The sequence below is a fragment of the Aedes albopictus genome, chromosome 1 (assembly GCF_035046485.1).
Source record: "Aedes albopictus strain Foshan chromosome 1, AalbF5, whole genome shotgun sequence".
Lineage (NCBI taxonomy): Eukaryota > Metazoa > Arthropoda > Insecta > Diptera > Culicidae > Aedes > Aedes albopictus.
This window is the reverse complement of record NC_085136.1, coordinates 69,858,742-69,886,539: the sequence shown is the minus strand read 5'-3', so window position 1 is coordinate 69,886,539 and position 27,798 is coordinate 69,858,742. Positions and strand designations below refer to the sequence as shown.

Below are 27,798 nucleotides of genomic sequence, written 5' to 3'. Positions count from 1 at the left end.
TATGCACTCCCCTACTGACTTTCACATTCGATACTGGTTCAAAACCGGTGCTTACCGGTGTTTCCGGTCCATTCGTCGGCACAAGCACCTCTACAATAAAAATTTGTTTTTAGGACTCCCACATCTAAAGCTCTCCCCTACTAACACGCCCTGGGACCCGGGAGGTAGAAGGTCTTGAGTACCCACTCCGAAAGATCAGTCCTCGTCTAGGACTGCGCAACTCCTCCGGGGTCACCAATCAGGATCTGGGTTAATTCAACGATTGAAGTGGGATCCTTGGTGGTCGATCGGAATCACGGTAGAAAAAAAAAGATTTTACTCAGTCATGTATTCACCTTTCTTAAATTACAAAACCTAAAATAGAAAATAGTTTAATTAGGACAATAAAATCAAAAATTTTATTTGTTGGACACTTTTTGATTTCTTGCCATTTTTCTCAGTAGTTACCGGTCAACAAAACATTTTCCATTGTAGTCAAGGGTTGCTAAGAATATTGTTTAATAATTTCAGTTCAACTGGGGCACAGATACTGTCAAATTAATTTATAGCATCCGCCATTATGGCGAGCGTGGAAAGCTGGATTTATTTTACAACTAGTTTGAGTGGTGTCTTGAACAGGAATGAAAAAACTAACTACATATGTTGTTTATTAAAGAAAACTTAGGTTGCTAAGGGAATCTTCGGTTTCCAAGAAGTTCATCAGCACACTGCGTTACCGATTAACTCCAACGAACTCATACAAAATTTCCGGCCTTTTTCGCCTTTGTTCGTGCTTCTGCTTCATCGATGCCAAACTTGGTTGTGATGTACTCCTGCCATTCCTTCGGATGAGCCTTTTTCCTGTGCTTGTACATGGGGGAGCTGGTGAAGAACGTTTCCTCGCAGAACCTACACTGGTAGAGCGGTTCTTTTGTATGGCTATTAGCAACGTGTTCCTTCAATGTTTTCGGGTTCGCGTATACTTTACCGCACACCTCGCAAGGACAATCCATTTTCTTATCGTGCATCCGCTCAATGTGCCTCTTCAGTGCACTCGAATTGATCGAAACGAAATCGCATTGGTCGCATTGCCGAGCTCCGTCACCCTTGTGTCGATCCACATGGTTCTTCCACAGTCGCTCATTCTTCTGCCACCGTTTGCAAATGGGGCACTGCTTCTTCAGCTCCTCTGCCGTGAACTCGTGTGTCATCTGGTGCTCCTTGAACATCTCCAGTCTGGTAAATGATTTTGAGCAAATTTCACAAACGTATACGGCCGTTTTCTCGTGAACTGCAATCATGTGCTCCCGCAGCCGGAGCTTTCTACCAAAGCGTTGGCCACATATGTGGCATTTGATAATCTTATGCGTAAACCTGTTATGGTTTGCAGTGTGACGATTAAGTAAATCTGCTGAAGGGAAACGTTTCGGACACTGGTCACATCGAAAGGGATCATTGTTGGGATGGCGTCGATGCATGTGACGAACGTATCCTGTACGTAAAGTGTACGATCTATCGCAAAGTTTACATTTGAATGCTTCCGGGTTGAGCACAGCCTGCACATGTTGGAACAGTAAGTATCGACTGGTATACTGGACGCCGCAGCACATGATGTATGCTTTGCCGTGGACGTCTATCATATGGCGACGCATCGAGATGTAACATTCAAATTGTACGGAACACTCGTTACAATTGTACGGGAAATGCTTCTTGATGAAATTGTCCTCCATCTGCTTCTGCTGAGCGGAGGGCGCTTTACTTCGAGTTAGTTTCTCCACAACAACCGGATTAGCTTCTTCCGACAGTTGGTTGCATTTCTCTGCGATTCCGACTTTACTTTCTTCTTCATCGGACGGGACTTCTGCCTCGATCCTGCTTGGTTCGACCTCAACTATCGAATCAAGCGGTTCCTGTTTGATGCAAATCGAGTTCGGTTCCGATAGTTGCTCATGGTATTGCTTCACGTCTTGGTAGTAGCGATGGAATTGGGAAACTGTTTGCCAGCAGGGCTCACAGATGATGGCAGTGCGCAGGGCATCTTCCTGTAAGGAGCTGCAATTAAGTTCTTTAACCCGATTAAAACATATAGCAACCAACCTGGAACCAAAAGTGCTGGCAGATAATGTTACTAATGCCAAGCTCCTGCTCACTTCCAGTCTCCGATATGTAGTGAAAATGTTCAGCTTTTTGACCACACATAAAACATGACGAACTCTCCATGACCACTTCCATCTTTTGTAAATTAAATTACAGAATTTATGAAAAATAAGCTGTTTTAATGCCGATATGTGTAATTACTTATTCACTGCAAAGTCGCTAAATTTACCTGAAGCGATTATGTCGCATTGATGTTTACCAACATTGTCAGGCAAACATTTTATGTGTCAAACTGTACACTCAAAAATAAAAAAGTGTTCCGAGCCAGATGTTGCCAACAACAAATAAATAAATTCGATTCAATACATATTGGATGAACGTTGGATTGCGACCGTTGTTAGGCCCTTAGCAATCACAGAGTAGGGCGGTAGGGCGAACCAAGACAAGGACACCCCTTGGACGAAGGTCGAGCGGAAGAGGAAGACGAAAAAGCCACAGGTCGAGAAAGTTAGGGACGCCAAACCAAGAAGGCGTAAAAGAGTAGGCGCCAAGCACGAGAAAGGTAACGTGCTCGTCATCTAGACCGAACAATCTAAGTACTCGGACGTCTTGAAGGCGATGCGAAGCGACGCCAAGCACGTGTATCTGGGAGCCGACGTGCGTAGTGTCAGACGTATTCGTACGGGCGAGATGATCCTGGAGCTGAAGCGCGATAAGGAACGCAAGGGCGCCACCTACAAAAGTTTGGTGGAAGAGGTCTTTGGCGAAGGGGTAGAGGTGAAGGCTCTCACACAAGAGGCGACTCTGAAGATTGATTGATTGATTTGTCTTTATTTGAGACACTTTCAGCCTTTGGCGACTCTGAAGATGAAAAACCTAGACGAGGTCACCGAAGTGGAAGAGCTCGTCACGGCTCTGCGGCAACGGTGCGAAGTGCAGGTGGCCGCCGCAGCTATTAGGCTACGAAAGAGGCCGGCAGGGACACAGGTAGCTTTGATTCAGCTACCTGTGACGGACGTTAAAAAGTCCGTAGGAAGGATCAAGGTAGGCTGGTGCGTATGTCATCTGACATTCCACGAGCCACCGGAGGTTTGTTTCAGGTATCTGGGACCAGAACACAAGTCCTGGGACTGCAAAGGCCCCGACAGGAGCAAACTGTGTAGGGCGTAGTTTGCTGCATCCGCCTTCACGGAATGCCGCGTCCGAATAAAATGGCTAGAAGATCTCGAAGAGATATTTTTAGGTGAACGAAATACCTACATTGAATGTAATTTATAGCATTTGGAGGTAACTATCCGGCGTGGTAGTACCGGATGCGGGTTGTGCTAGAGAACCGACTGCTTCGAACGGGAAATTCTGAGATAAAAAAGAGCTTACCGGACAAAGCAGGGTTCTTCAGTTTTATCGTGTAAAATTTCAAAATTTGACAGAGGAAAAATTATTTTATGTTTACCTTGCAATGTTTATAAACAATGCTGCAACATAATGTTTGTCGCTTCGGTTATCGATAGCGTCTTCGGAGCTACAAACAACAGTACATATACGAACAGTATAAAAGAGGATTGAAATAACTTAAGTTCGATCAGAGTCAGCAATCTGTTCAATACGAACGTGAACGTGCGCCATGGAAAGATCGTCGTGTTTAACGTGTGGTCAAACACCAGAAACATTCCACGTTATATCAGGGACCGAAGACATCAGTAATGTTATCTGTCAGCATTTTTGGTTTCAGGTTAGTTAGTGCATATCCATTCCAAGACCTATGGTTCACTAAAATCCCAACAACATTGATTTTAGATGGATTTTCTGCAAACTGCCATCATCTGCGAGCTCTGCTGGCAAACAGTTTACCAATTCCATTGCTTCTACGAAGACGTTAAAAAATACCATGAGCAGCTGTCGGTAGCGAACGAGGTGCCGAACTCGATTTTCATCAAGCGCGAAGCGATTGAGTTCGAAGCAGACGTCGAAAGAAGCACAGTCGAGGAAGATGTCTTGCTCGGTGAAGAAGGTGAAGTCCAGATTGCAGAGGACCCCAATAAACTGTCGATAGAGGCTGATCAGTTGCCTTCAGTCTCGATGAAACAAATAAAGTCAAGATCATCAGACGGTCAGATCGTTAAGAAACTAACTAAAAAGAAGATAGCTCAAAACCGGAAATTAGAATTCGACCAAAGAAGACAAACCGAAGACACTTTCATCAAGCAGCATTTGCCCTATAACTGTGACGAGTGCCCTTTGAAATTTGAAGATTTCATCTCGATACGTCGCCACAGGATCAATCTCCATGGCAAGGATTACATCGCGTGCTGCGGTAACCAGTACACCAGTCGAAGGTTACTGTTCCAACATGTTCAGGGTACGCTCAACCCGGAAGCATTCAAATGCGAGCTGTGCAACAAAACGTACAAGTTGAACGTGGGATACGTCAATCACAAGCAGAGATGCCATCCGAACGACGATCCATTCCGATGTGATCAATGCCCGAAGCGTTTCACTACGCAAGCAGCGCTCGATCGTCACATTGCAATCCATGCAAGGTTTCAGAAAGAGAAACCAACCGAAAGACCCAAGTGCGAAATCTGTGGCAAATCTTTCTATAGAGCCCTTGGGTTGAAGGAGCACATGGATGCCGTTCACGAGAAAAAGGCCGTGTACGTGTGCGAGATTTGCACGAAACCATTTGCCAGACAGTGGATGTTCAAGGAGCATCGGATGACACACGAGTACACCGCCGACGAGCTGAAGAAACAGTGCCCGATCTGCAAGCGGTGGCAGAAGAACCTACGGCTGTGGAAGAAACATATGAGTCGACACAAAGGTGAAGGAGCGCACAAATGTGACCAATGCGAGCACGTTTCGGTCAGCTTGATCGGACTGAAGCAACACGTCGATCGGATGCACGAGAAAAAGTTGGAATGTGTGTGCGATCTGTGCGGCAAAGTGTACGGACACCCAGTTACATTGAAGGAACACGTTGCCAACGCGCACACGAAAGAACCGCTGTACCAGTGCCGGTTCTGCGAGAAGAAATTCTACTCCTGCGCCACCATGTCCACGCACAGAAAGAAAGAGCACCCGAAGGAGTGGCAGGAGTACATGGACGCTAAATATGGGTTCGAAAAAGCGGGGAAAGTTGAGGACCACAATTCGGCGTAACAACTTGTTGTATGAGTTAGATCAAACGTATACAATTATACTATCAAACATATAGTCTTGTTTTTAAACAATTGTTGTTAATTACTCAAAAGAATTCCTCGATCTCGTAGTGTCCACCCAATTATTATTATAAACACCTTGGGTAGTTCAACCGTAGTGTTCTTCTAGTACCTCATTGTACACATCTTGCTGACCGTATCCGAAATTCGTTTCCAAGTCCAAATTCCAAGTTGGACATAACTACACTTACATTCGATTGGTCGCCTGGAGGTCTACTAGCTTTCAGGTCTTTTTCTTCGTCAACCACTTGACGGTCCGTCGACGGTCTCGCAGTCTCTTCGCAGATCGCTTCACATCGCCTTCAAGACGTCGGAGTACTTCGACTGTTCGGTCTTGATGACGATAGCGCGTCGCCTTTCTCGTGCTTGGCACCTACTCTTTTACGCCTTGGTGTGACGTCCCTAGCTTCCTCGACCTGTGGTTTTATCTACTTGTTCTTCCGCTCGACTTTCGTCTAAGGGGGATCCTCTCCTTGGTTCGCCCTATTCTGTGGTTGCTGAGGGCCTAAGGACGGTCGCAACCTCTTGTTCCCATCCTTCCGGGACGAGTCAGCCTTTTCAGGCCCCCCCTTCCCAGCTTTCTGGGACACCTGGTTGGGGTCCGACTTGCCGGCGTTACTGCCAACCTTCGGGGTTAGTTACCGCCTAGCCATGCTGGCACCGCCAGGCAGCTCCTCACCTAACGGCTGCTTCGCCCGCTTCTGCGAGTGCTTATCACGAGCAGTCGAATCCACCACACCTTTTGGACTACCTGTGAAAGCGAAGGCCTCCGTCTGGGTAGACTTCGTAACCTTTAGATTAACCGGTTCCGCTGGTGCTGCAGTCTTCACGAGTCTCACGGTATCCTGCTTGATATCGTCCATCGACTTACGAAGTCGCCACAGAACCGTTTTCAGGTCCTTACTAATGTTGGACTTCGTGGACGCAAAGTCGATGATCTTGCCAAGCTGCTGCTCAGCCACCTCCATTGCGGGCAGTCCTCTTTTTTTGTTGATGGCCCTCAACAACCACGCTCCGTCCAGCATCTCCACCGGCTGACTTGCCGAGGAGTAGATCGAAGCTCCCGCGCTGGAGTTACGTGCACAGCTTCCCGCTCCTGACTCCTGACTTCTTGCGAAGGGGTTAGCCTTTCCACTACCACTACCTCTTATTGTACTTTTTTTGTTTGTGACTTGATTTCATGTTTAATCCCTCGAGTTGCACAGGAAAGAAGGTCCACGACGCCAGAGCCCTGCATTAACGCGTTAAGGGACGAAATACTGCGGGGAGATTCCAGGTACCCCACAGGTTCCGATAACGATCGAGCATCTTTTTCTCCCCCTCGATTACTCGATCCTCGGCATGGGTCGCCCGAGGATCACCTTGAATTGGGGACAAAAGCTGTCTTTTTTTTTTTTCCTTCTAAACCATAGGGGGATAAATCTGCTCATCAGACACCCTAGCAGGAAGGTTAGGGTAGTGTGGGGTTGAGGCCGTCTTCTACAATGCCGGTAGAAGCCAGGACTACTCTCTCCTCGACCCACTAAAACACATTCCTATGGTCGCCAAACCCTACGTCTCTCCGGAACCACCAAGAAGGTATTGCTTCAGAGAGGGGCTAGTGCATATCGCACCCTCAAGTTTAGCTGCCGTAGCCTAGCAGCAACGAACATCGATGACTCGCTCTGGAGAGTCCATCACGATAGCCTGCTGGCGCTTAGCCAGTTTCCCGAGTGGTCCTCGCCACTCCCTTTGTCCTCGGAAGGCGGGCAGGGTCAACCCCGCCCGCGCCCTACTGCTGAGCGGGCATCAAGAACTGATGCCCACATGCAACCCGATCTGACCTGCTGAAGGCAAGGGTATCACTACCCTTCAGGCCTTATCAGATGCATCCGTAGGTTGCAGACAGCAGGGTCTCACCTACCCCGACCCTAGCCGGGGACCCCTTTCCAACCGCGGGCTCAGATCCAACCCAGTAGACTGACGCCACGACAGCACCGCTACCGGGACTTCCTCTCCGCGGCCACTTAATCGCTGTAAGGGTCGATCTCGACCGCAGGGCACCGGTATGACCTACGAAGCCGACTTCGAACCCCTGGACCACCTCTTGTATTGCATCTGGACTAGCCATTCTCCGAGTCCACGCGCCACCTCCTCTGTAGCTCCCAGACGATATGGGTGATAGCCGTTGAAACGGCATTCCAGCTAATCTCATCCCTACACATTCTCTGGACCAAGTTGTCCGGAGTTGTGTCCTCCCCGCATGTGGCAAGCATGCGGTCACGCATTGTGCGAAAACGCGTGCACACGAACAAAACGTGTTCCGCCGTTTCCTCTAAACCATTGCACACTGGGCATTCGGGAGAATCCGCATGCCCGAAACGGTGTAGATACTGTCGGAAGCAACCATGACCTGTAAGGACCTGTGTCAGGTGGAATGTAACTTCCCCATGGCGCCTATTAATCCAACTATCTACCCTCGGTATCAACCTATGGGTCCACCTTCCTTTGGTGGAACTGTCCCACGCGCGCTGCCATTTGACCATAGAGGCCATCCTGACAGTCTTGCGTATGCCTCTTGTGCCGCGCATTTCGAAGCACTCCATGTCCTCACTGATAAGAATGCTGATAGGCACCATACCAGTAATGACACAGAGAGCGTCGTGTGACACGGTACGGTACGCGCTTGCAACCCTCAGACACATAAGCCTGTAAGTACTTTCCAGCTTCCGTCGGTAGCATTCAGTACTTAGCGCGGTACCCCACGCCGGGCCGCCATACCTAAGTATGGATGTAGCAACACTAGCCAGAAGCTTGCGCTTACTGGCGTACACCGCAGAGCTATTGGACATCATCCGGGGCAGTGCCGCAATAGCTGTGGAGGCTCTTTTACAGGCATAATCGACGTGGCTACCGAAGGTAAGCTTATCGTCGATCATCACGCCCAAGTGCTTGACAGAGCGCTTCGACAGGATAGTGCACTCTCCTACACTGATCTCCGTCTGCTGCGCCGACTGCATGTTGTTAACAACCGTCACCTCTGTCTTGTGGTGAGCCAGCTCCAGTTTTCTGGACCGCATCCACGCCTCCACAACCTTGATCGAGTGGTCGGTAGTCAACTTCACCTCCTCGATCGTTTCACCGTAGACTTCGAGCGTAATATCGTCGGCAAATCCGACAATCACCACTCCCACTGGGTACTCCAACCTCAACACCTCGTCGTACATGACATTCCATAACACCGGACCCAGGATGGAACCTTGCGGGACTCCTGAGGTTATGTGAAAGCACTTCCGACCCACCTCCGTGTCGTATACTAGTACGCGATTCTGGAAGTAGCTTCCGAGAATCTTGTACAAGTACTCCGGTATCCCCAGACGCAAGAGCGCATCGGCAATAGCAGCCCAACTGGCGCTATTAAATGCATTCCTTACATCCAGAGTCACTACCCCGCAGAAGCGAATTCCCCTCCTCTTAGGCTCGAGTGCTTTCTCGGCGGTTTTTGTAACCGACAAGATAGCGTCTACGGTGGACCTCCCCTTCCGGAAGCCATACTGGTTGCTCGAAAGACCATTTACGCCCTCAGTGAACCGCAACATTCTATTGAGGATGATCTTTTCGAGCACCTTCCCCGCCGTGTCAATCAAGCATATTGGTCTATATGCCGACGGGTCTCCGGGTGGTTTCCCCGCCTTTGGCAATAGTACCAGGCTCTGCCTCTTCCAAGCTTCTGGGAAAACTCCCTCGTCCAGGCATTTCTGCATAGCAGACCTGAACATCTCGGGAGCCTCTGCAATAGCTACTTTTAAGGCCAGGTTCGGAACTCCGTCCGGACCTGGGGCCTTACCTACACTAAGGGACTTAGCTATCCCCGCAAGTTCCACATCGGTGACCCTCTCCTCATCGCCAGCCCCAGTCCCCGGCTGTCCTACGAAAGGAGGCCAAGGACTAGGATCATGACGCGGAAAAAGTCCTCCAATGATCCCCTCCAACATCTCTGGAGATTGCTCTGTAGGAGCCATCACACCTCTCGTCTTGGCCATAACGATCCTGTAGGCATCACCCCACGGGTTCGTATTGGCACTCTGACAGAGACCCTCAAAGCAGGCCTTTTTGCTTGCTTTTATCTCGGTCTTGAGCGCGGCTTTTGTAGCGGCGAACACCACCCGCCGTTCGTTTCGCTCTTCCTCTGATCGTGCTCGCTGCATCCGCCGCCTAGCCCGTAGGCAGGCGCGGCGCAGGTCCGCAATCGCGTCGGTCCACCAGTAAGCCGGTGGCCTCCCATTTCTAGGGTGGACTCTCCTAGGCATGGTCGCATCACACGCACGTGAGAGCACCGCTACCAGCTCGTCGCCGTCTAAGCCGAGTAAGTTTCGCTCACGGCGGAGCGCTTCCCTAAATACCTCTTCGTCGAAGTATGATGTCTTCCACCTACGAGGGCTTGGCCTTGGCCTAGCCGCCTCTTCTTCTATCCGCTGTCTGCTGTTGTTGTAGTCGATACTGTAGCGAACCGCCAGGTGGTCGCTGTGAGTGTAGCCATCATCTACTCTCCAGTTCGAACTACTTGTTAGGCCAGGACTACAAAAGGTCACGTCAATAATTGACTCCGCTCCGTTTCGACTATAGGTACTCTTGGTACCGACGTTAGCCAAGTCGACATCTAAGATGGCCAGTGTTTCTAGCAGGATCTGACCCCGCTGGTTCGTGAAACGGCTTCCCCATTCCACAGCCCAGGCATTAAAGTCACCCGCTATTACCACCGGCCTTCGCCCTGTTAGCACGGTCGTTAAGCGGTCCAGCATTTGCGTGAACCGCTCGATCGGCCACCGCGGAGGCGCATAACAGCTACAGAAGAAGACCCCGTTTACTTTGGCGACCACGAAGCCCTCATAGGTAGTAGACACCAACTCCTGCACGGGGTATTTACCCGTCGTCCATATCGCCGCCATTTTCCTGGTCCCATCCGAGGCCCAGTTGCCGTTGCCGGCGGGTACTCGGTATGGGTCCGAAATGATGGCGATATCCGTCTCCCACTCAGAAACCGCCTGACAAAGCAGTTGCTGAGCCGCATCACAGTGGTTCAGGTTCAGCTGCGTTACCTGCACTGTGATTTGTTGTTCACTGCGGCTTTCTTAAAGGCCGGGCACCCTGGACCACCCATCGTATGTCCGTTTTTCGAGGTTTTCCCGGTACAGATCATGCAGATGGGCGGACTCGTGCAGCTTTGGGCCTTATGACCTTCAGCGCCGCATCGCCTGCACAGTTTGCGCCTGTCGGGGCCTTTGCAGTCCCACGACTTGTGTCCTGGTTCCAGACACCTAAAGCAAACCTCTGGTGGCTCGTGGAATGTCAAAGGACATACGCACCAGCCCACCTTTATCCGCCCTACTTTAACGGACTTTTTAACGTCCGCCACAGGTAGCTGAACCAGAGCTATCTGTGTCCCTGCTGGCCCCTTCCGCAGCCTGACGGCTGTGGCGGCCACCTGAACATCGCACTGTTGCCGCAGTGCCGTGACGAGCTCTTCCGCTTCGGTGATCTCGTCTAGATCTTTGACCTTCAGAGTCGCCTCATGCGTAAGAGCCCTCACCTCCACTCCATCACCAAGGACCTCTTCTGCCAGCCTCTTGTAGGCGGCGCCCTTGTGATCCTTCTCGCGCTTAAGCTCCAGGATCATTTCGCCCGTACGAGTACGTCTGATACTGCGTACGTCGGCTCCAAGACCCTCGAGCTTGGCGTCGCACCTCATCGCCTTCAAGACGTCCGAGTATTTCGACTGTTCGGTCTTGATGACGATAGCGTCAACTTTTTCGCGCCTGGCACCTGCCTTCCTACGCCTTGGCTTGGCGACCTGCACTTCTGCCTGCGGATTCCCCTTCTTCTTCCTCTTCCGCTCTACCTTTGTCCAAGGAGGGACAAAAGCTGTCTAGTTAGATGAAAGATGGTCACTGTGTTCTTTTTCTTTATGATTTGGAAACGGTCATCGATAGAGCTAGTCGCGCTATGGCCTAGGTGGCCATGGTGGACTAGTTCCAGCAAAAACAGTGACCCGCACAAAGTAATGCTTCCGAGTGACTCTTTATTCGCCCGGTAGCAGCATAAATGATGAAAACTGCATGTAAAAATATAAATTGAGTATTTTTATTACCATTTTAAACATTTTAACCTAACTAAAATCAAATAACGATTCTATACCGAAGCCTCCTCCTTTTCTTCCTCTGCTGCTGGTGTTTTGTTGCCATATTTGATCTTGGTGTATTCCTGCCACTCCTTCGGGTGAGCCTTCTTCCTATGAGCATACATGCTGGCGTTCGAGAAGAACTTCCTCTCGCAGAACATACACTTATACAACGGTTCTTTGGTGTGGGCATTGGCAACATGTTCCTTCAATGTAACTGGGTGACCATACACCTTGCCGCACAGATCGCAGACACATTTCAGGTTCTTCTGATGTCGCCGTTCGATGTGCACCTTGAGCGCCATCGCGTTGACCGAAACGTGATCGCATTGGTCACATTTGCATGATTGTGCAGCATTGTGTCGGCTCATATGTTTCTTCCACATTCGTTGGTTCTTCTGCCACCGCTTGCAAACGGGGCACTGCTTCCTCAGCTCTTCTGCGGTAAAATCGTGAGTCTCTCGATGCTCCAAGAACATCCACCTAAGGGCAAATGGTTTCGAGCAAATTTCACAAACGTAGACGGCGTTTTTCTCGTGAATAGAATCCATGTGATTCTTCAGCGAGTTTTTCCATTTGAAAACTTTACCGCAAATTTTGCATTTGAACTTCTCTTCCTTCTTGCGATGGTGCACAACGTGAAGTTCAAGTTTATTTTCTGACGAAAAGCGTTTCGGACACTGATCACAATTATACTTAAATGGTTCATTGTTGGGATGGTATCGCTGCTTGTGACGAATGTAATATATATATAACGGGTATGTTCTGTCACAATGCTCGCATCTGAAAGCTCCGGGATTGAGAACGGCCTGGACATGTTGAAACAGTACGCTTCGACTGGTGTACTGCACGCCACAGCACGGTATGTGCGGCTTGCCATGAAAGTCAAGCATATGACGACGTATCGTGATGAAATCTTCGAATTTAAGCGAACACTTTACACAAACGTACGTCATATGCTGTTTGATGAAGTTATCCTCTTCTTGCCTCTTTTGGTCCAACAATAAGTTTCGTTTTGCAATAGGATTCTTGCTAGTAAGTTTCTCAGCGACCTCACCTTCTGAAGACTTTTTCTTTATGATTTTCTTTTTGGTTGAGGGCAGTTTTCGTTTACGATCAATCTTCTTGGGAGTAACTTTCTCAAACACCTGATCAATCTCTAGCGACAGTTTGTTACATTCCTCCGCAACCTCGACAAGACCTCCACCCTCTAATGAGTTCTCTTCTTCCACTTCGCAATTTCCGTTAGCGATCACCTCGTCTTTGATTTCAATCTCCTCCTGTTTGATAAAAAATGAGTTCGGTTCCAACACCAGTTGCTCGTGGCGTTGCCGCACGTCTTCATAGTAGCAATGGAATTGGTCCACCTTCTGCCAGCAGGGCTCACAGATGATGGCCATTTGCAGCGCATCTTCCTAAAATCGAATATTCCAATACATACAAGGATTTCAAATCGATGCCGATTTCACTAACCTGGAACCAAAAATGTTTGCAGATAATGTAACTGATGCTAAGCTCTGATTCACGTTTAGTCTCCGATATGAAGTGGAATTTCTCCGATTTTTGACCACACATAAAGCACAACGAATTCTCCTCCATGGCTTCCTTCTAACGACTCAACTAGGTAGAATAGTTCAAACTCGTTCAAATTATTTCATTGACTCTTAAATGATCGAAATTAGAGCTCCTAAGACGTAAGTATCACAACAAAAACGCGATAATGTTGCATAAATGTTTACAAACATGGTATAAGACATTTTCGTCTGGTTCTACTTACACTCCGCACCCCTTGCTACCTTAAGTATCGATGCAACATGATAAAGTTGTAAGACCGCAGAGAGTCTGCGACATCGGGTCAACTTCTGTAGAGTGACTTTTCCTTTGGCGCAGCGATACCTTTATTGACTAGTTTCCACTTCGTAGTCTCCTTGAGCCTGTGTACACTTTTCGGCGGTAAACTCACTTGTACATAGTATCTACCAAATGCATATTATAAACACCTTGCAAGACACCGCGACCCAATTTCCATTGCCGGCGGGTACTCGGTATGGGATGGGTCCGCAATGATGGCAATATTCGTCCCCTACTAAGAAACTGACTGACAAAGCCGCATCTGGGCTGCGTCACATTGTTTCAGGTTCAGCTGCGTTTACCTGCAGTGTGATTTGTCAGCTGCGGCTGTTCTGCATGCCGGGCACCTTGGACCTTCCGTTGGATGATTGCTGTTTACGGTTTCCCGGAACAAATCAAACACGTGGATGGACTCGTACACGGGTGTGGAAACCAATGTGCTTAAGGTGGAACAGGTATGCATTGCTCCTCTCCACATTCCTCCTCAATGGACTACCGGTTCACTTGCGATTCCAAGTCCAAGTCCCAGCAATCCACAGAACAGCTTATGCTTCTTCGGCCCGAGGGGCTTGGTCATGACATCAGCTATCATTCGACCTGTCGGACAAAAGACCAGCTTGATCTCCTGCTTCTCGCACAAATCCTTAACGAAATTCTGCCTCGTATCGATACGTTTTGAGCGTCGGCTAGAGCGCTCCGTCTTCACAAAGGCGAGACAACCTTGGTTGTCCTCATGTAACACTGTCGGGATCTTCTGTTCTTCGCCGAAGTCACGTAGGAGCTGCCTCAGCCATACTACCTCTTGACAGGCCTCATTTAGGGCCACGTACTCCGCTTCCATAGACGAGAACGTGACGGAAGCTTGACGACGGCTGGCCCATGAGATTACGCCTCCACCACAGGAACACAGCGCCGGAAGTTGACTTTCGGCTGCCGACGTCGCCAGCCCAATCAGAATCAGAATAGCCGGTCAACGCCTGATTCGGTTTTCCTGCTAGTCGCAGACTATATTCGGATGTTGCCTTCAAATATCTCAATATGCGCTTCGCCGCTGTCCAGTCGGCTTCTCCCGGAGCATTGAACTTGCAACCGAGGATTGCAGTAGATGCCGCAATGTCCGGCCGAGCGTTCACGGCCAGGTACAATAACCCTCCTACCAGGCTTCGGTACTTCGTCGCATCCTCAAGAGCTTCTCCAGATTCAATCATCTCCAGGAACCCAGGGTCCATGGGAGACTTCACCATTTTTGTCTGCTCCATCCCGAAATTCTCGATCAGCTTCTCAATATACTTCTGTAGCCGGATGCTGTATACTCCACCTTCTCGCTGTACTTCCATACCGAGGAAGTGTCGGACTTCCCCGGGCGACGTGAGCTCGAACTCTTCTTCTCGTTCGTCCGTTGATGCGATCAGCATGTCATCGACATAAACAAGCAGGAATACCTTCACCTTGTGTACGCTGCGAATGTACAGGCACGGATTTGCAGCCGAGGGCTTGAACTCCAGATTCGCCAACACTTCATTGAGTCTACGGTGCCAGCAGCGCGCCGACTGCCGCAGTCCGTAAATACTCCGCTTGAGCCGACAGACATACTCCTCCTTGCCAGGTGCCGCGTTTTCCAGGGGGCTGTCGCATCAGGATCTTCTCGTCCAACGATCCGTATGAATACGCGATCTTTACGTCTAGGTGCCGCATGACCATGTCGAGTTTCGAAGCCACCGCGAGAAACGTCCTAAAAGTAGCTTGGCGTGATACCGGTGCGAACACTTGATCGTAGTCGACTCCTTGCTGTTGGCTGTACCCCTGGGCGACAATTCTGGCTTTCAGCTTGACAACTTCGTTTTGCTCGTTACGCTTGACCTTGAACATCCACCTAGACCCAAAAGGTTTATGTACATTCTTTGGGTGGTGCAACGAGCTCCCCCGCCGATGGGAGGCTAGCTCATCCTCCATCGCGCTCTTCCACTCCGGTTTCTTCAGGGCTTCTCGAAAGTTCGACTGTTCCTCGACAGCGCATGCCGCGGTGCAGACAGCATAATCCAAGACAGAATCGTCGTAACGTTTGGGTATCGCTCCACGATTTGGCCGATCCGATCGGCGGTTTGCCTCAGGAATCTCTTCATCCGGGACTTCGTGGTACTCCTCGCTTCCAGAATCTTCGACCGGTGACTCAGCATCGCTTTCTTCCTTCTTCTCCACGAAAGGTCGCAGCTCAAATTCGTCTTCTTCATTTCGCTCAGGAACGGCTTCAACAGGGAAATCCATGGAGTTCGATCCATTGCCGAGTTCGATGAACCTGGCGTCTCCTCGGCTCACGGTTACCTGATCCGTTTCACGGTCCGCGAAGCGGAAGCCCTTATGCTCCATAGAATAGCCTACGAACGTAAGCTTACGCGCCTTCCCTTCCATTTTTCCTCGTTTGACCGCTGGAATGTGCACATACGCCTCGCTGCCGAACACTTCAAGTGGTCGAGCTCCGGTTTTCGGCCCCACCAAGAATCCCAATCCGTTCGGCAACAGCAGGGAAGGGAGGCCGAGACGATTTCCCCTGCAAGCAACACTCACACACGACACGCATACCACAATCGCTTACCTTCATACCTGTGGCTAGGTTTTCCTTCAGCAGGCGCTCGCTGACCTCCCAGTCGCGGTGGCCCAGGCGCCGATGCCATTGGTGCTGGCAGTTCTTCCGATGCTGTCCGGTGGTTACCTTCAGTGAAGTCTCAGTAAGCCTCATACGGTACAGACCGCCGTAACGGCATCTAGTCGCCACAACGACGCCTTTCAGATCGAGAATCCGACACTCATCTTCGTCGAAACACACTTGCAATTTCTTCTATGCTAACTTAGCAACGGAAATTAGATTGGTCGACAGACCAGGCACAAACTTCCCTTCACTTATGTCAATCTTCATCACATCATCTTCACCGTCAATGCACACCACTACCACTACCTTCACCTTTGATCTGCGTCTTCTTGCCGTCTGCCAGAGTTATCCAGCCACCGGCGAACTCCTTCAGCGCCATGAAGAACGAGCGATCGTTCGTCATGTGGGCGCTGGCCCCACTGTCGATAATCCAGCAGGCCGTCTCACCACCGACCGTGAAAGCAACTCCTTTGGTGTCACTTTGAGCTGCTTTCGCTTTCGCACTTTTTTCTTTTCGGAAACGCGGCGCACTATCACTCTCTTTCTTCGACGACAGGAACTATCGGCAGTTCCGTCGAATATGCCCGGGCTTCTTACAGAAGTGGCATACTTGCTTCTCACTTTGTCCGTTTTCCGCGGAACGCATCGATTTCTCACTTTTCGCGGCACCACCACCTTCCCGTTCCAGCCGCCGATGGTACTCATCCATCAGCCTGGACTTGACAACATCCATCGAGATGTCATCAGCTGAACGACTGTCGAGAGCCGTAACGAGATTGTCGAAAGACGGGGGTAGGCTTCGCAGTAACATACAAATCTTCGTATCAATGTCCAGTTCGGTGCCGGCATCATCGAGCCGATCAAAAAACTCATCCACTTCACGCAAATGTTGTTCAAGGTCATCCCGTTCCGGCATATTCATCGCGCACAGTTTCTTTCAGAGAGACACTCGAACAGAACGCGTTGTTTTCTGGTGGTATTCTTTCAATGCCTCAAACGCATCGCGGGCGTCACACACTGCTTCAGGGTCGGCACACGAGGCGGAACACCGAAAAAAATGGCTCTTCGACGTCAATTGTTTCCAGCACTTATTCACTCCGATCCGGCTGGGCCCATAACCTGACGGTTAGTTACGGCTACGCAGCGGAAAATGTCAGCGAATGGATTCGGGAATGAAAGTAAATTAAGGCACTCGCGATTACTTGAACGTGAACTTTTACAGTCCGGATTCGCTGGTTGGGTCACGACTGCGCCCCGATGAGCGAATCGTGTTCGTTCGTTGGGGCAACTGACAACTGATCAAAATGATCTAGACACACGCAAGTGACAAGAAATATGTCATGGAACACTCACATACTTGCGCAAACGATCTGTATACAGGAGCTGTGATGCGACGGCGGTCAGACGTCAAACTCGTTTTGACATCTATTTTGACATTGACAGTGCTTTTTAGTTGGGTTTTGCCCCAACCAGTGAACATTCAACCATCGAGACAGCCCATCTAACGAGCTCTCAACGAACGAATCGTGACTGTATTACTCAAAGAAATACAAAGTTTATAGAAACACTTGTCGGTCGCACGTCGCACAACGATGGCGGTTGGAATGACTCGGTTCGATTGTCTTCGGTTGATAGCACTGCGCGAGGGATCGCCAGCGCGCAAGGGTCACGGATGTGGGAAAAAACAAGGTACTTAAGGTGGGACGGGTGTGCATTGCTCCTCTCCACACCGGATACCAAGAGGAAGAAGCTAGACAGCAAAGCAAAGAAGCTAACATTCGTAGGCTATGCGATGGAGCAGAAGGCATACCGCTTCGTGGATGTAGTGACGGACCAGATCACGGTGAGCCGCGACGCCCGCTTTATCGAGCTGGACAATGGATCAACGACAGTCGAAGTGTTAGCTGAGACGAAAAAAAAAGCTGAAAAAGTGGAAGAAATCGCTGTGATTCCCTTCAAGGAAGAGAAGGAAGAAGTGCTCAACGAATCGTCCGAAGATTACTATGAAGCTGAAGCGGAAGAGGTTGTCAAGCAACGTACCGGTCCTTCCTGTCGCTGGCGGCGAAGCAGGAAATGCACGTACGTCACCTGGACGCGAAGACGGCCTACCTCTACGGTTCGCTGAAAGAGGAGGTTTTCATGCGACAGCCGCCGGGTTTCGTCGTTCCTGGGAAGGAAAACTTGGTGTGCCGCTTGCAACGAAGCATATACGGACTGCGGCAATCAGCACGCTGCTGGAACCGCCGACTGGACGAAGCATTGATGAAGAATGGGTTCAAGGCAGCTGTAGCAGACCCGTGCTTGTACGTCAGGGATAGCGGGAGTGCAAAAGTGATTCTGATAGTCTATGTTGACGATCTACTGATTGCGTCTACGGACGAATCAGGAATTGAGAAGATTTGTAACGAACTGAAAGTGGATTTTGAACTGACATCATTCGAAGAGGTGCGACACTTTCTCGGAGTTGAAGTCAAGCGTGAAGAAAACGTGTTTAAACTGGGACTGCGTATATTGACAAACTGCTCGAATTGTTTAGGATGGAACAGTGCAAAACGGCCAAGTCGCCGATGGAACCCGGGTATGTGAAAACGCTGAACACAGGGGAACCATTCGAAGATCCAACTAGCTACCGTAGCTTGGTTGGAGGGCTGCTTTATTTGGCCACCGTTGCTCGGCCAGACATAGCAGCAAGTGCATCAATCCTGGGAAAAAGATTCAGTGCGCTCCGTGACTGTGACTGGACAGCGGCGAAGCGCGTACTGCGCTACTTGAAGTCTACGGGCGCTTCCAGTTACAGCTCGGTGGAGAACAACAGCAAGCGCTAACTGGTTTCTCGGACGCCGAGAGTCGTCGCTCGACATCCGGCATACTATTCAAGTTAAGCAGAGGAAGCATCATGTGGGCCAGTCGTCGACAACCGTGCGGGAGTCTGTCGTCAATGGAGGCTGAGTATGTAGCGCTCAGCGAAGCGTGCCAGGAAGTGCTCTGGCTCAGACAGCTTCTTCGCGACCTGGGAGAGCCACCGAATTCTTTTTCATCCCCTCGATCACTGCTCGATCCTCGGCACGGGTCGCTTGAAACCTAGAATTACGGATTGCATCCATCTAGTTAGATGGCTTCATGATTTAGGAACGGCCATCGATAGAGCTAGCCTTGCTAAGGCCTGCGTGGCTATGTTGGGCTAGTTTCAACAAAATGACTAACCCGCACGACGGAATGCTTTCGAGCGACTCTTTATTCGCCCGGTTGCAGCATAAATGATAAGAATTCCATGTAAAAATATAAATTGAGTGTTTTTATTACCATTTTAAACATTCTAACGTAACTAAAATTAAATGACGATTCTATTCCGAAGCCTCCTCCTTTTCTTCCTCTGCTGCTGACGGTTTGTTGCCATATCTGATCTTGGTGTGTTCCTGCCACTCCTTCGGGTGAGCCTTCTTCCTATGAGCATACATGCTGGCGTTCGAGAAGAACTTTCTCTCGCAGAACATACACTCATACAACGGTTCTTTGGTGTGGGCATTGGCAACGTGTTCCTTCAATGTAACTGGGTGACCATACACCTTGCCGCACAGATCACACACACATTTCAGGTTCTTCTGATGTCGCCGTTCGACGTGCACCTTGAGCGCCATCGCGTTGACCGAAACGTGATCGCATTGGTCACATTTGCATGATCGTGCAGCGTTGTGCCGACTCATATGTTTCTTCAACATTCGTTGGTTCCTCTGCCACCGCTTGCAAACGGGGCACTGCTTCCTCAGCTCTTCTGCGGTGAAATCGTGAGTCTCTAGATGATCCAAGAACATCCACCTTCGGACAAATGATTTCGAGCAAATTTCACACACGAAGACGGCGTTTTTCTCGTGGATAGAATCCATGTGCTCCTTCAGCGAGTTTTTCCATTTGAAAGTTTTACCGCAAATTTCGCATTTAAACCTCTCCTTCTTCTTTTGATGGTGAACAACGTGACGTTCAAGTTGACTTTCTGTCGAAAAACGCTTCGGACACTGATCACAACCATACTTCAATGGTTCATTGTTGGGATGGTATCGCTGCTTGTGACGAATGTAATGTAGATTCAACTTGTACGTTCTGTCACAAAGCTCGCATTTGAAAGCTCCGGGATTGAGAACGGCCTGGACATGTTGAAACAGTACGCTTCGACTGGTGTACTGTACGCCACAGCACGGTATCTGTGGCTTGCCGTGAACATCATGCATATGACGACGTATCGAGATAAAATCTTCGAATTTAAGCGAACACTTTACACAAGCGTACGTCATATGCTGTTTGATGAAGTTATCCTCTTCTTGTCTCTTTTGATCCAATAATGACTTTCGTTTTGCAACAGGCTTCTTGCTAGTTAGTTTCTCAGCGACCTGACCTTCTGAAGAATTTTTCTTTATGATTTTCTTTTTGGTTGAGGACAGTTCTCGTTTACGACCAATCTTCTTGGAAGTCACTTTCTCAAACACCTGATCAATCTCTAGCGACAGTTTGTTGCATTCCTCCGCAACCTCGACATGACCTCCACTCTCTAATGAATCCTCTTCTTGCAATTCGCAATTTCCGTTAGCGATCACCTCGTCTTTGATTTCAATCTCCTCCTGTTTGATGAAAATCGAATTGGGTTCCAACACCAGTTGCTCGTGGCGTTGCCGCACGTCTTCATAGTAGCAATGGAATTGGTCCACCTTCTGCCAGCAGGGCTCACAGATGATGGCCATTTGCAGCGCATCTTCCTAAAATCAAGTGTTCCAGTACATACAAGGATTCCGAATCGATGTCGATTTCACTAACCTGGAACCAAAAATGTTTGCAGATAATGTAACTGATGCTAAGCTCCGATTCACGTTTAGTCTCCGATATGAAGTGGAATTTCTCCGATTTTTGACCACACATAAAGCACAACGAACTCTCCTCCATGGTTTTCTTCTGCCGACTCAATTAGGTAGAATGTAGTTCAAACTCGCTCAAGTTATTTCATTGACGCTTAAATGATCAACATTAGAGCTCCTAGACGTCTAAGTATCACAACAAAGACACGATAATGTTGCATAAATGTTTACAAACATGGTGCGACATTCTCGTGTGGTTCCACCGGTTCCACTTATAAATGGTTACTCGCACTGTCCGTCCCCTTCTTTCTCTTTGGCTTTTCGCCCGTCTCTGCCGAACACTTCTTGGGCCGCGTCTCTTCCACAGGTTTTGGACATGCAGCTCGAGCCGTAGGCCAGTTTGACCTCTCCGCTATAGCTCCGGCGAGCCAGATGAAGCATTCCGTTTGGGTGGACCGTTCCTCCTTGCTCGCGTCAGCCAAACTCCGCTCTTCAACCAGGAGATCATACTTCTTCTTGGCCAGATCCAGCGATTTGCGCAAACGTTATACTTATGACACACATGTGATACAAGAATCACTGTACAATTGCGCTTGAAATGAGTGCCATACTGAAAATTCACTCAGCTCAAGTCAGTCTTGTTAGAATTTTCTTGACACTGCGTACCGTTGTACAGGAATCACACTCGTATCACATGTCTGTCCGGGGTATTAAGCAGGTCCTGTTTCAGGTCCTTGTCGATGTTATTTCGCCCGTCGCTCGTGTAGCCGATCAGCTCGTCCAGCTGTTCGGAAGCTACCAACATCTTTGGTAGCCCGCTCCTTTTGCGGTTCAGCGCCCGCGTAAGGCTTCCTCGGCCGGCGCTGCGCCGCCTCGTGCTCCAATTGATCCACTTGTTGAACCTCCCGCCGCCTGCTCGCTGGTGGATGCACCAGCTCCTCGTAGTGGCGATCTCGTTAAACCTCCTCGTGCGAACGGGTTCAACGACGCTCCCTCTGTTATACTTTTCAATTCAATTTATTATCAATAATCGCTTAAAACAAAATGAATATACAATTACAAACCCTAATGAACCTTTGTTCTTTGAAAGGGTTGCTCGGGATTACTAGCTAATAGTTAACTAATTATGGAATTTAGATATACATACACTAAATGTTTACCTGATTTTCAAAATTCAAGAAATCTACATCACTAACGTATAATGTAACTGTCAATACTACTCTTCATATGGTCTACCAGACTACGCTTGAAACTATTAATGGATTGGTCATTTTTAATGTTTTCAGGAAGTTGATTGAATATATTGGGCCCTGTGTTGGAGAATCTTCTTCTTCCAATCTCTGTTCGGAAGAAAATTTGTTGTAACAGATGAGCGTATCGGGTGTGGTGGTGATGTTCTGCTGCGTTGAATGACCAGTTGTGGTGAAGGTTCAAATTGTTCAATATTTTGTACATGGTGATACATATTCGGAGAGTAAAAAGACACCCTATTGGCAGAACATTGTGATCCGATGTGTTGTATAGCTCGTTAGTGGGATACAGGAGAGGCAATCTGAAAATGGCTTTCATACAACGATTCTGTTGAATCTGAACCTCTCTTAGATATATGTTATATGACGTACCCCAGACCGCAATCCCGTATTGGTATCGGCTGTGCACGAAAGCAAAATATATTTTAAGTAACACGTGTTTTGGCACGTATTTAGACAGTTTCCAAAGCACTCCGCATAGTGATGAACAATTTGTTACCAATTCTCGTATATGGACATCCCATCGCAACTTTTCGTCGATATGTACGCCCAGGTATTTGAAACTGGATACTTCCTCGATCGTTTCACCATTTACAGACAGAACCGGATACGGAGAAACTTGATTGTCTTTTGCACCGAAAACCATAATTTTCGTTTTTTTTAAGGTTTAACGATAGCAGGTTATTCTCAAGATACGCCATAACTAACTGCAGATCATTTGACATAATTCTGTACAGGTCATAAACAGAACGACATTTATAGAAGATGGCAGTATCGTCAGCGAACAATCTTGGTTGACCTATCATTTGGAGTTTTGCGATATCATTAACGTAGATCAAAAAGAGCAAAGGACCAAGGTTGCTGCCTTGAGGAACGCCACATTTGATGGTGCGATATTCGCTGCTGGATCCTGAAATTACAACTTTTTGCTGTCTTCCTGCTAAATAGCTTCTCAGAAGTTCATTGGCGATACCACGAATTCCATAGGCGTCAAGCTTCTTTAGCAAAAGTGCATGATTGATGGTATCAAAAGCCTTGGACAGGTCCAAAAACAAAACTCCGGCAACAAGTTTTTGATCTACAGAATGTGACACATCATCCACTAGCTCCAACACCGCCATTTCAGTTGATGGCCCTTGCCGAAATCCGAATTGCCGTTGATACAGTTTGTTATGCCATCAGCGTGTGCATGACGAAATATAGATCGTAGTCGCCCATGCCCATTGCCATGGGTGAAGATCAACAAAATGAAAATTATTTGTCACTTCTAAGCAAACCACCAAACTGAACAGATGTAATAAATTAGCTCTTAAACTAGAAGTACAGTTTTTCTTTATCTTCAAGAAAGAAGGAACGTAACAAAAGTGGAAGGAGAAGAAGTCGCAGTCACCGAAAACACCTTGCTGGTTCTGTGGGGATCTACACTACGTCAAGGAGTGTCCCTACCAGTCCCATACCTGTACGAAGTGCAAGCGGAAGGGCCACAAGGAAGGCTACTGCTCCTCATCCGAAAAGAAGTCATCAAAGCAGGTCGACAAACCGAAACCGAAAGACGTCGTCAAGTCCAAAGGTATCTCGGTTAAGCGAGTTGACCTCACGAAGAAGCGGAAGTACGTCAAGATCGAAATCAACAGTTCGCCCGCAACGTTGCAACTCGATTGTGCCTCCGACATCACCATTATTTCCAAGCGCACTTGGACATCCGTGGGCAAGCCTGTCATCAATCCATCGGAAGTCGACGCCGTGAGTGCCTCTGGTGACAGCATCGGGATCCTAGGTGAGTTCAACGCCGAAATCACCGTTCAAGACGTGACAAAATCTGGCCGCATTTTCGTCACGAGCAATCCGGATCTCAACGTACTCGGAATCGAAACAATCGATCAGTTCGATCTCTGGTCGGTTCCATTCAGCTCGTTGGTCAACAACATCCAGCGAAACCCGAACGCAACGATGCAGAAGCTTCAAGCCAAGTTTCCTGAAGTGTTTCAGTCCACGCTCGGATGCTGCTCGAAAGCGAAGGTAACACTCTATCCGAAGCCAGACGCACGCCCTGTGTACTGCCCCAAGAGACCGGTTGCCTACGCTGCCCTCCCGAAGGTTGATGCTGAGCTGCAGAGACTTCAAGATAACGGCATCATTTCGCCAGTCCAGTTCTCCGATTGGGCTGCTCCCATAGTCGTGGTTCGCAAGTCCGATGTCTCCGTACGTATCTGTGGTGACTACTCCACGGGTCTCAACGACGCACTCGAGTCGGATCGCCATCCGCTGCCGCACCCGGACGACATTTTTGCTGAACTAGCCGGCTGCCGTTACTTCTCCTGCATCGACCTATCGGACGCCTATCTTCAGGTCGAAGTAGAGGAATCATCAAGACGACTGCTCACGATAAACACGCACAAGGGTTTGTTCCAGTACAACCGTTTGCCGCCCGGTGTTAAATCGGCACCTGGAGCGTTCCAGAGGATCATCGACAGCATGGTCGCCGATATTCCTGGTGTCAAGCCTTACCTGGACGACATCCTAATCGCTGGAAGGACTCAAGAAGAGCACGACCTCAGGCTTCACGCTGTGCTGCAGCGAATTCGTGAGTATGGTTTTCATCTCCGCATCGAAAAGTGTCGTTTCTCCCTGCCGCAGATCAAGTTTCTGGGCCACATCGTCGACAAGGATGGTCTCCGCCCAGATCCAGCCAAAACCAGCGCTATCTCCGAAATGGCACCTCCAACGAATGTATCGCAACTACGATCGTACCTCGGTGCGATTAACTACTACGGACGGTTCGTTGGACAGATGAAGCAACTCCGAGCACCCCTCGATCGGCTACTCAAGAAAGATGCTCCTTGGAAGTGGACTGCTGAGTGTCAAAAATCGTTCGACCGTTTCAAGTTCATCCTGGTCTCCAATCTCTTGCTGACGCACTTCGATCCCAGTAAGGAAATCATCGTGGCTGGAGATGCGTCCAAGGACGGCTTGGGTGCCGTTATCCTACATCGTTTTCCCGACGGCTCCGTCAAAGCCATCGCTCACGCTTCAAGGTCGCTCACACCTGCGGAAAAAAACTATGGTCAAATCGAGAAGGAAGCGCTCGCGTTGGTGTTTGCAGTTACCCGTTTCCACAAGATGATTTTCGGTCGCAGATTCGTGCTACAGACCGACCACAAGCCCCTTCTCAAGATTTTCGGCAGCAAGAAAGGAATTCCCGTCTACACGGCAAATCGTCTCCAGCGCTGGGCGCTTACGATGCTGTACGACTTCGATATCCAGTTCGTTCCAACGGCTAGTTTCGGACACGCTGACCTGCTGTCACGCTTGATGAGCTGCCACAGCAAACCGGATGAGGAATACGTCATCGCTGCTCTCCAGACGGAAACCGACGTGAAGGCAATCCTCGACGACTCTACTTCCCATTTGCCTGTCACAGCACAAATGATCGCCAAGGAAACGCAAGACGACCCGGTCCTTCAAGAGGTAATCAACCACATCAGCAACGGCTGGCCGAGCACGGCAAGCGAGCTCCACACTCCAGCTGTACGTCAATTCTACTCGCGAAGGGAAGGTCTTCAAGTTACCCAGGACTGCATCATGTTCGGCGATCGAGTTGTGGTCCCTGAACGGTTCCGCAAACGCATCATCCGGCAACTCCACCGTGGACACCCCGGGATCGATCGGATGAAATCACTCGCAAGAAGTTTCGTGTACTGGCCGAACATCGACGAGGACGTTGAATCGTTTGTGCGCCAGTGTCGTTCGTGTGCTGCTGCTGCAAAATTGCCCCGCAAGACTACTCTATCTTCATGGCCGATACCTACGAAACCATGGGAAAGGATTCATATCGACTACGCAGGACCGGTCGATGGTTACTTCTACCTTGTCGTGGTAGATGCCTACTCAAAATGGCCGGAAATTTTCAGGACCCGTAGCACCACTACCACAGCGACGCTGGAGCTGCTACAAGAAACTTTCGCAAGATATGGCAACCCACATACTCTTGTGTCCGACAATGGTACCCAGTTCGTCAGCGCCAGTTTCAAGCTTTTCTGTGACGAAAATGGTATCCAGCATCTGACGACAGCGCCGTATCACCCACAATCGAACGGACAAGCAGAACGTTTCGTCGATACCTTGAAGAGAGGATTGAAGAAACTTGCCGAAGGGGAAAAGACGGTGACGTGCCTTCAGACGTTCCTATCCGTTTACCGGTCAACACCGAATCGAAACGCTCCGGATGGTAAATCTCCTGCTCACCTGTTCCTAGGACGAGAAATGCGGACATCCCTGGATCTCTTGAAGCCGAGTTCTCCGCGTCCAACCCTGGTCAACGAGAAGCAGAACGACCAGTTCAACCGAAGACACGGAGCGGTCAACAGAGCCTTCAATCCGGACGACCTGGTGTACGCGCAAGTACATCGCCGAAACAAAACCGAATGGGTTCCTGGACAGGTCATCGAACGCAAGGGATCAGTGGACTATACTGTGTTACTCGAAAACGGACGCCTCATCCGAGCACATACGAATCAGCTACGCCACCGGTTCTCGGATGCAAGTGAAGCCGTTTCTACACCCAACAACCAACTCCCTTTTGCACTTCTCCTCGACGAATTCCAAATCCAAGTTCCAACACCAGTGGTTCTGGAAGATCCGCTAGAAGAACTGGTTCCCGACGCAGTAAATGTTCCAGCTGACGATGACGATGGAAATCAGGACGTGATGACGGATGATGAGCCCGAGGTTCCCACCAGTATTGGTTCGCCGGAACCAGCACGACAAGGGAGACAAGGATATCGCAGGCTACCAGCTTGGCTTGCGCCCTACGATCTCTTTTAAAAGGGGGAGATGTTATGCCACCAGCGTGTGCATGACGAAATATAGATCGTAGTCGCCCATGCCCATTGCCATGGGTGAAGATCAACAAAATGAAAATTATTTGTCACTTCTAAGCAAACCACCAAACTGAACAGATGTAATAAATTAGCTCTTAAACTAGAAGTACAGTTTTTCTTTATCTTCAAGAAAGAAGGAACGTAACACAGTTGATCAGTACTCTCCAAGAAGATAAATAAACGAGTGTATAAGAGTTTCTCAAACACTTTGTTTATTGCTGGTAGCACAGATATAGGTCTGTAGTTGGTCGGATTTGTAGGATCGCCTCCTTTGAAGATTGGATGTACCAGCGCCTTTTTCAAACACTCTGGATAGCTTCCTGTGCTAATACTGTCGTTGAAGCAGGAACAGATAATGTTTGAGAGGGCTACGCCGTGTTGTTTCAGCGCACGTACTGGGAAACCGTCCACACCAGTTGCTTTTGAGCTGTCTAACGAGTGGATAACGTCGAACACTTCCGAGTGATTCGCAGGTCGAAGGAAGATAGATCTGGCTGAAATCTCCATAGTACCAAACTTATTTATATCGCCGTCAGAATTGAGGTTGTTTGCGATATTTTCACCAATAGAAGAAAAGAAGTTGTTGAAGACATTTCCTACTTCATCAGCTCTGTTGATTTGAACTCCATCAACTACAAGTTTACATTGTTTTTCCTGTCCAGCTCGTTTTCCCATTAGATCATTTATCCTACTCCACAGTTGTTTGGGATTACTTGCCGAAAAAAATCGTTGATAGTAAACAGATTTGGCATGTCTTTTGGCTTCGGCAAGCTTTTTGTTGGCATGGGTCAGAAGGTTTTTGTTGGTTGGTTGTGTTGGTTATGACGATTCCGTTTCCACGATTGAAATAAACTATTCGAGATTTTTCCCAGCTT

The 27,798-nt window shown here is 49.0% G+C and overlaps 4 protein-coding genes across 4 annotated transcripts; 2 read left to right on the top strand and 2 right to left on the bottom strand.

The window, feature by feature from the left end:
* Nucleotides 1–321: 321 nt before the first annotated feature.
* On the bottom strand, nucleotides 322–2,338 carry LOC109404722 (transcription factor grauzone-like). Its single transcript, XM_019677644.3, has 2 exons — nucleotides 2,077–2,338; nucleotides 322–2,021 (listed from the first exon to the last, which is right to left on the bottom strand). Exons 1-2 carry the CDS (start codon nucleotides 2,209–2,211, stop codon nucleotides 735–737), a joined length of 1,422 nt encoding a protein of 473 aa, XP_019533189.2. The 5' UTR covers nucleotides 2,212–2,338; the 3' UTR covers nucleotides 322–734.
* Nucleotides 2,339–3,654: 1,316 nt separating this feature from the next.
* On the top strand, nucleotides 3,655–5,306 carry LOC115258075 (zinc finger and BTB domain-containing protein 17-like). The gene is made up of 2 exons (XM_019683875.3): nucleotides 3,655–3,808; nucleotides 3,874–5,306. The coding sequence occupies exons 1-2, from the start codon at nucleotides 3,701–3,703 to the stop codon at nucleotides 5,233–5,235; spliced, it is 1,470 nt and encodes a 489-aa protein (XP_019539420.3). The 5' UTR covers nucleotides 3,655–3,700; the 3' UTR covers nucleotides 5,236–5,306.
* A 6,092-nt stretch (nucleotides 5,307–11,398) lies between these two features.
* Nucleotides 11,399–20,942, bottom strand: LOC115258069 (uncharacterized). The gene is made up of 11 exons (XM_062853849.1): nucleotides 20,756–20,942; nucleotides 19,297–20,697; nucleotides 18,776–19,030; nucleotides 17,760–17,819; nucleotides 16,560–16,883; nucleotides 16,256–16,508; nucleotides 15,904–15,997; nucleotides 14,834–15,850; nucleotides 14,133–14,760; nucleotides 12,925–13,059; nucleotides 11,399–12,866 (listed from the first exon to the last, which is right to left on the bottom strand). Exons 1-11 carry the CDS (start codon nucleotides 20,879–20,881, stop codon nucleotides 11,463–11,465), a joined length of 5,697 nt encoding a protein of 1,898 aa, XP_062709833.1. The 5' UTR covers nucleotides 20,882–20,942; the 3' UTR covers nucleotides 11,399–11,462.
* Nucleotides 20,943–23,420: 2,478 nt separating this feature from the next.
* On the top strand, nucleotides 23,421–27,029 carry LOC134284992 (uncharacterized protein K02A2.6-like). Its single transcript, XM_062844779.1, has one exon. It carries the CDS (start codon nucleotides 23,994–23,996, stop codon nucleotides 26,865–26,867), a length of 2,874 nt encoding a protein of 957 aa, XP_062700763.1. The 5' UTR covers nucleotides 23,421–23,993; the 3' UTR covers nucleotides 26,868–27,029.
* Nucleotides 27,030–27,798: the final 769 nt, after the last annotated feature.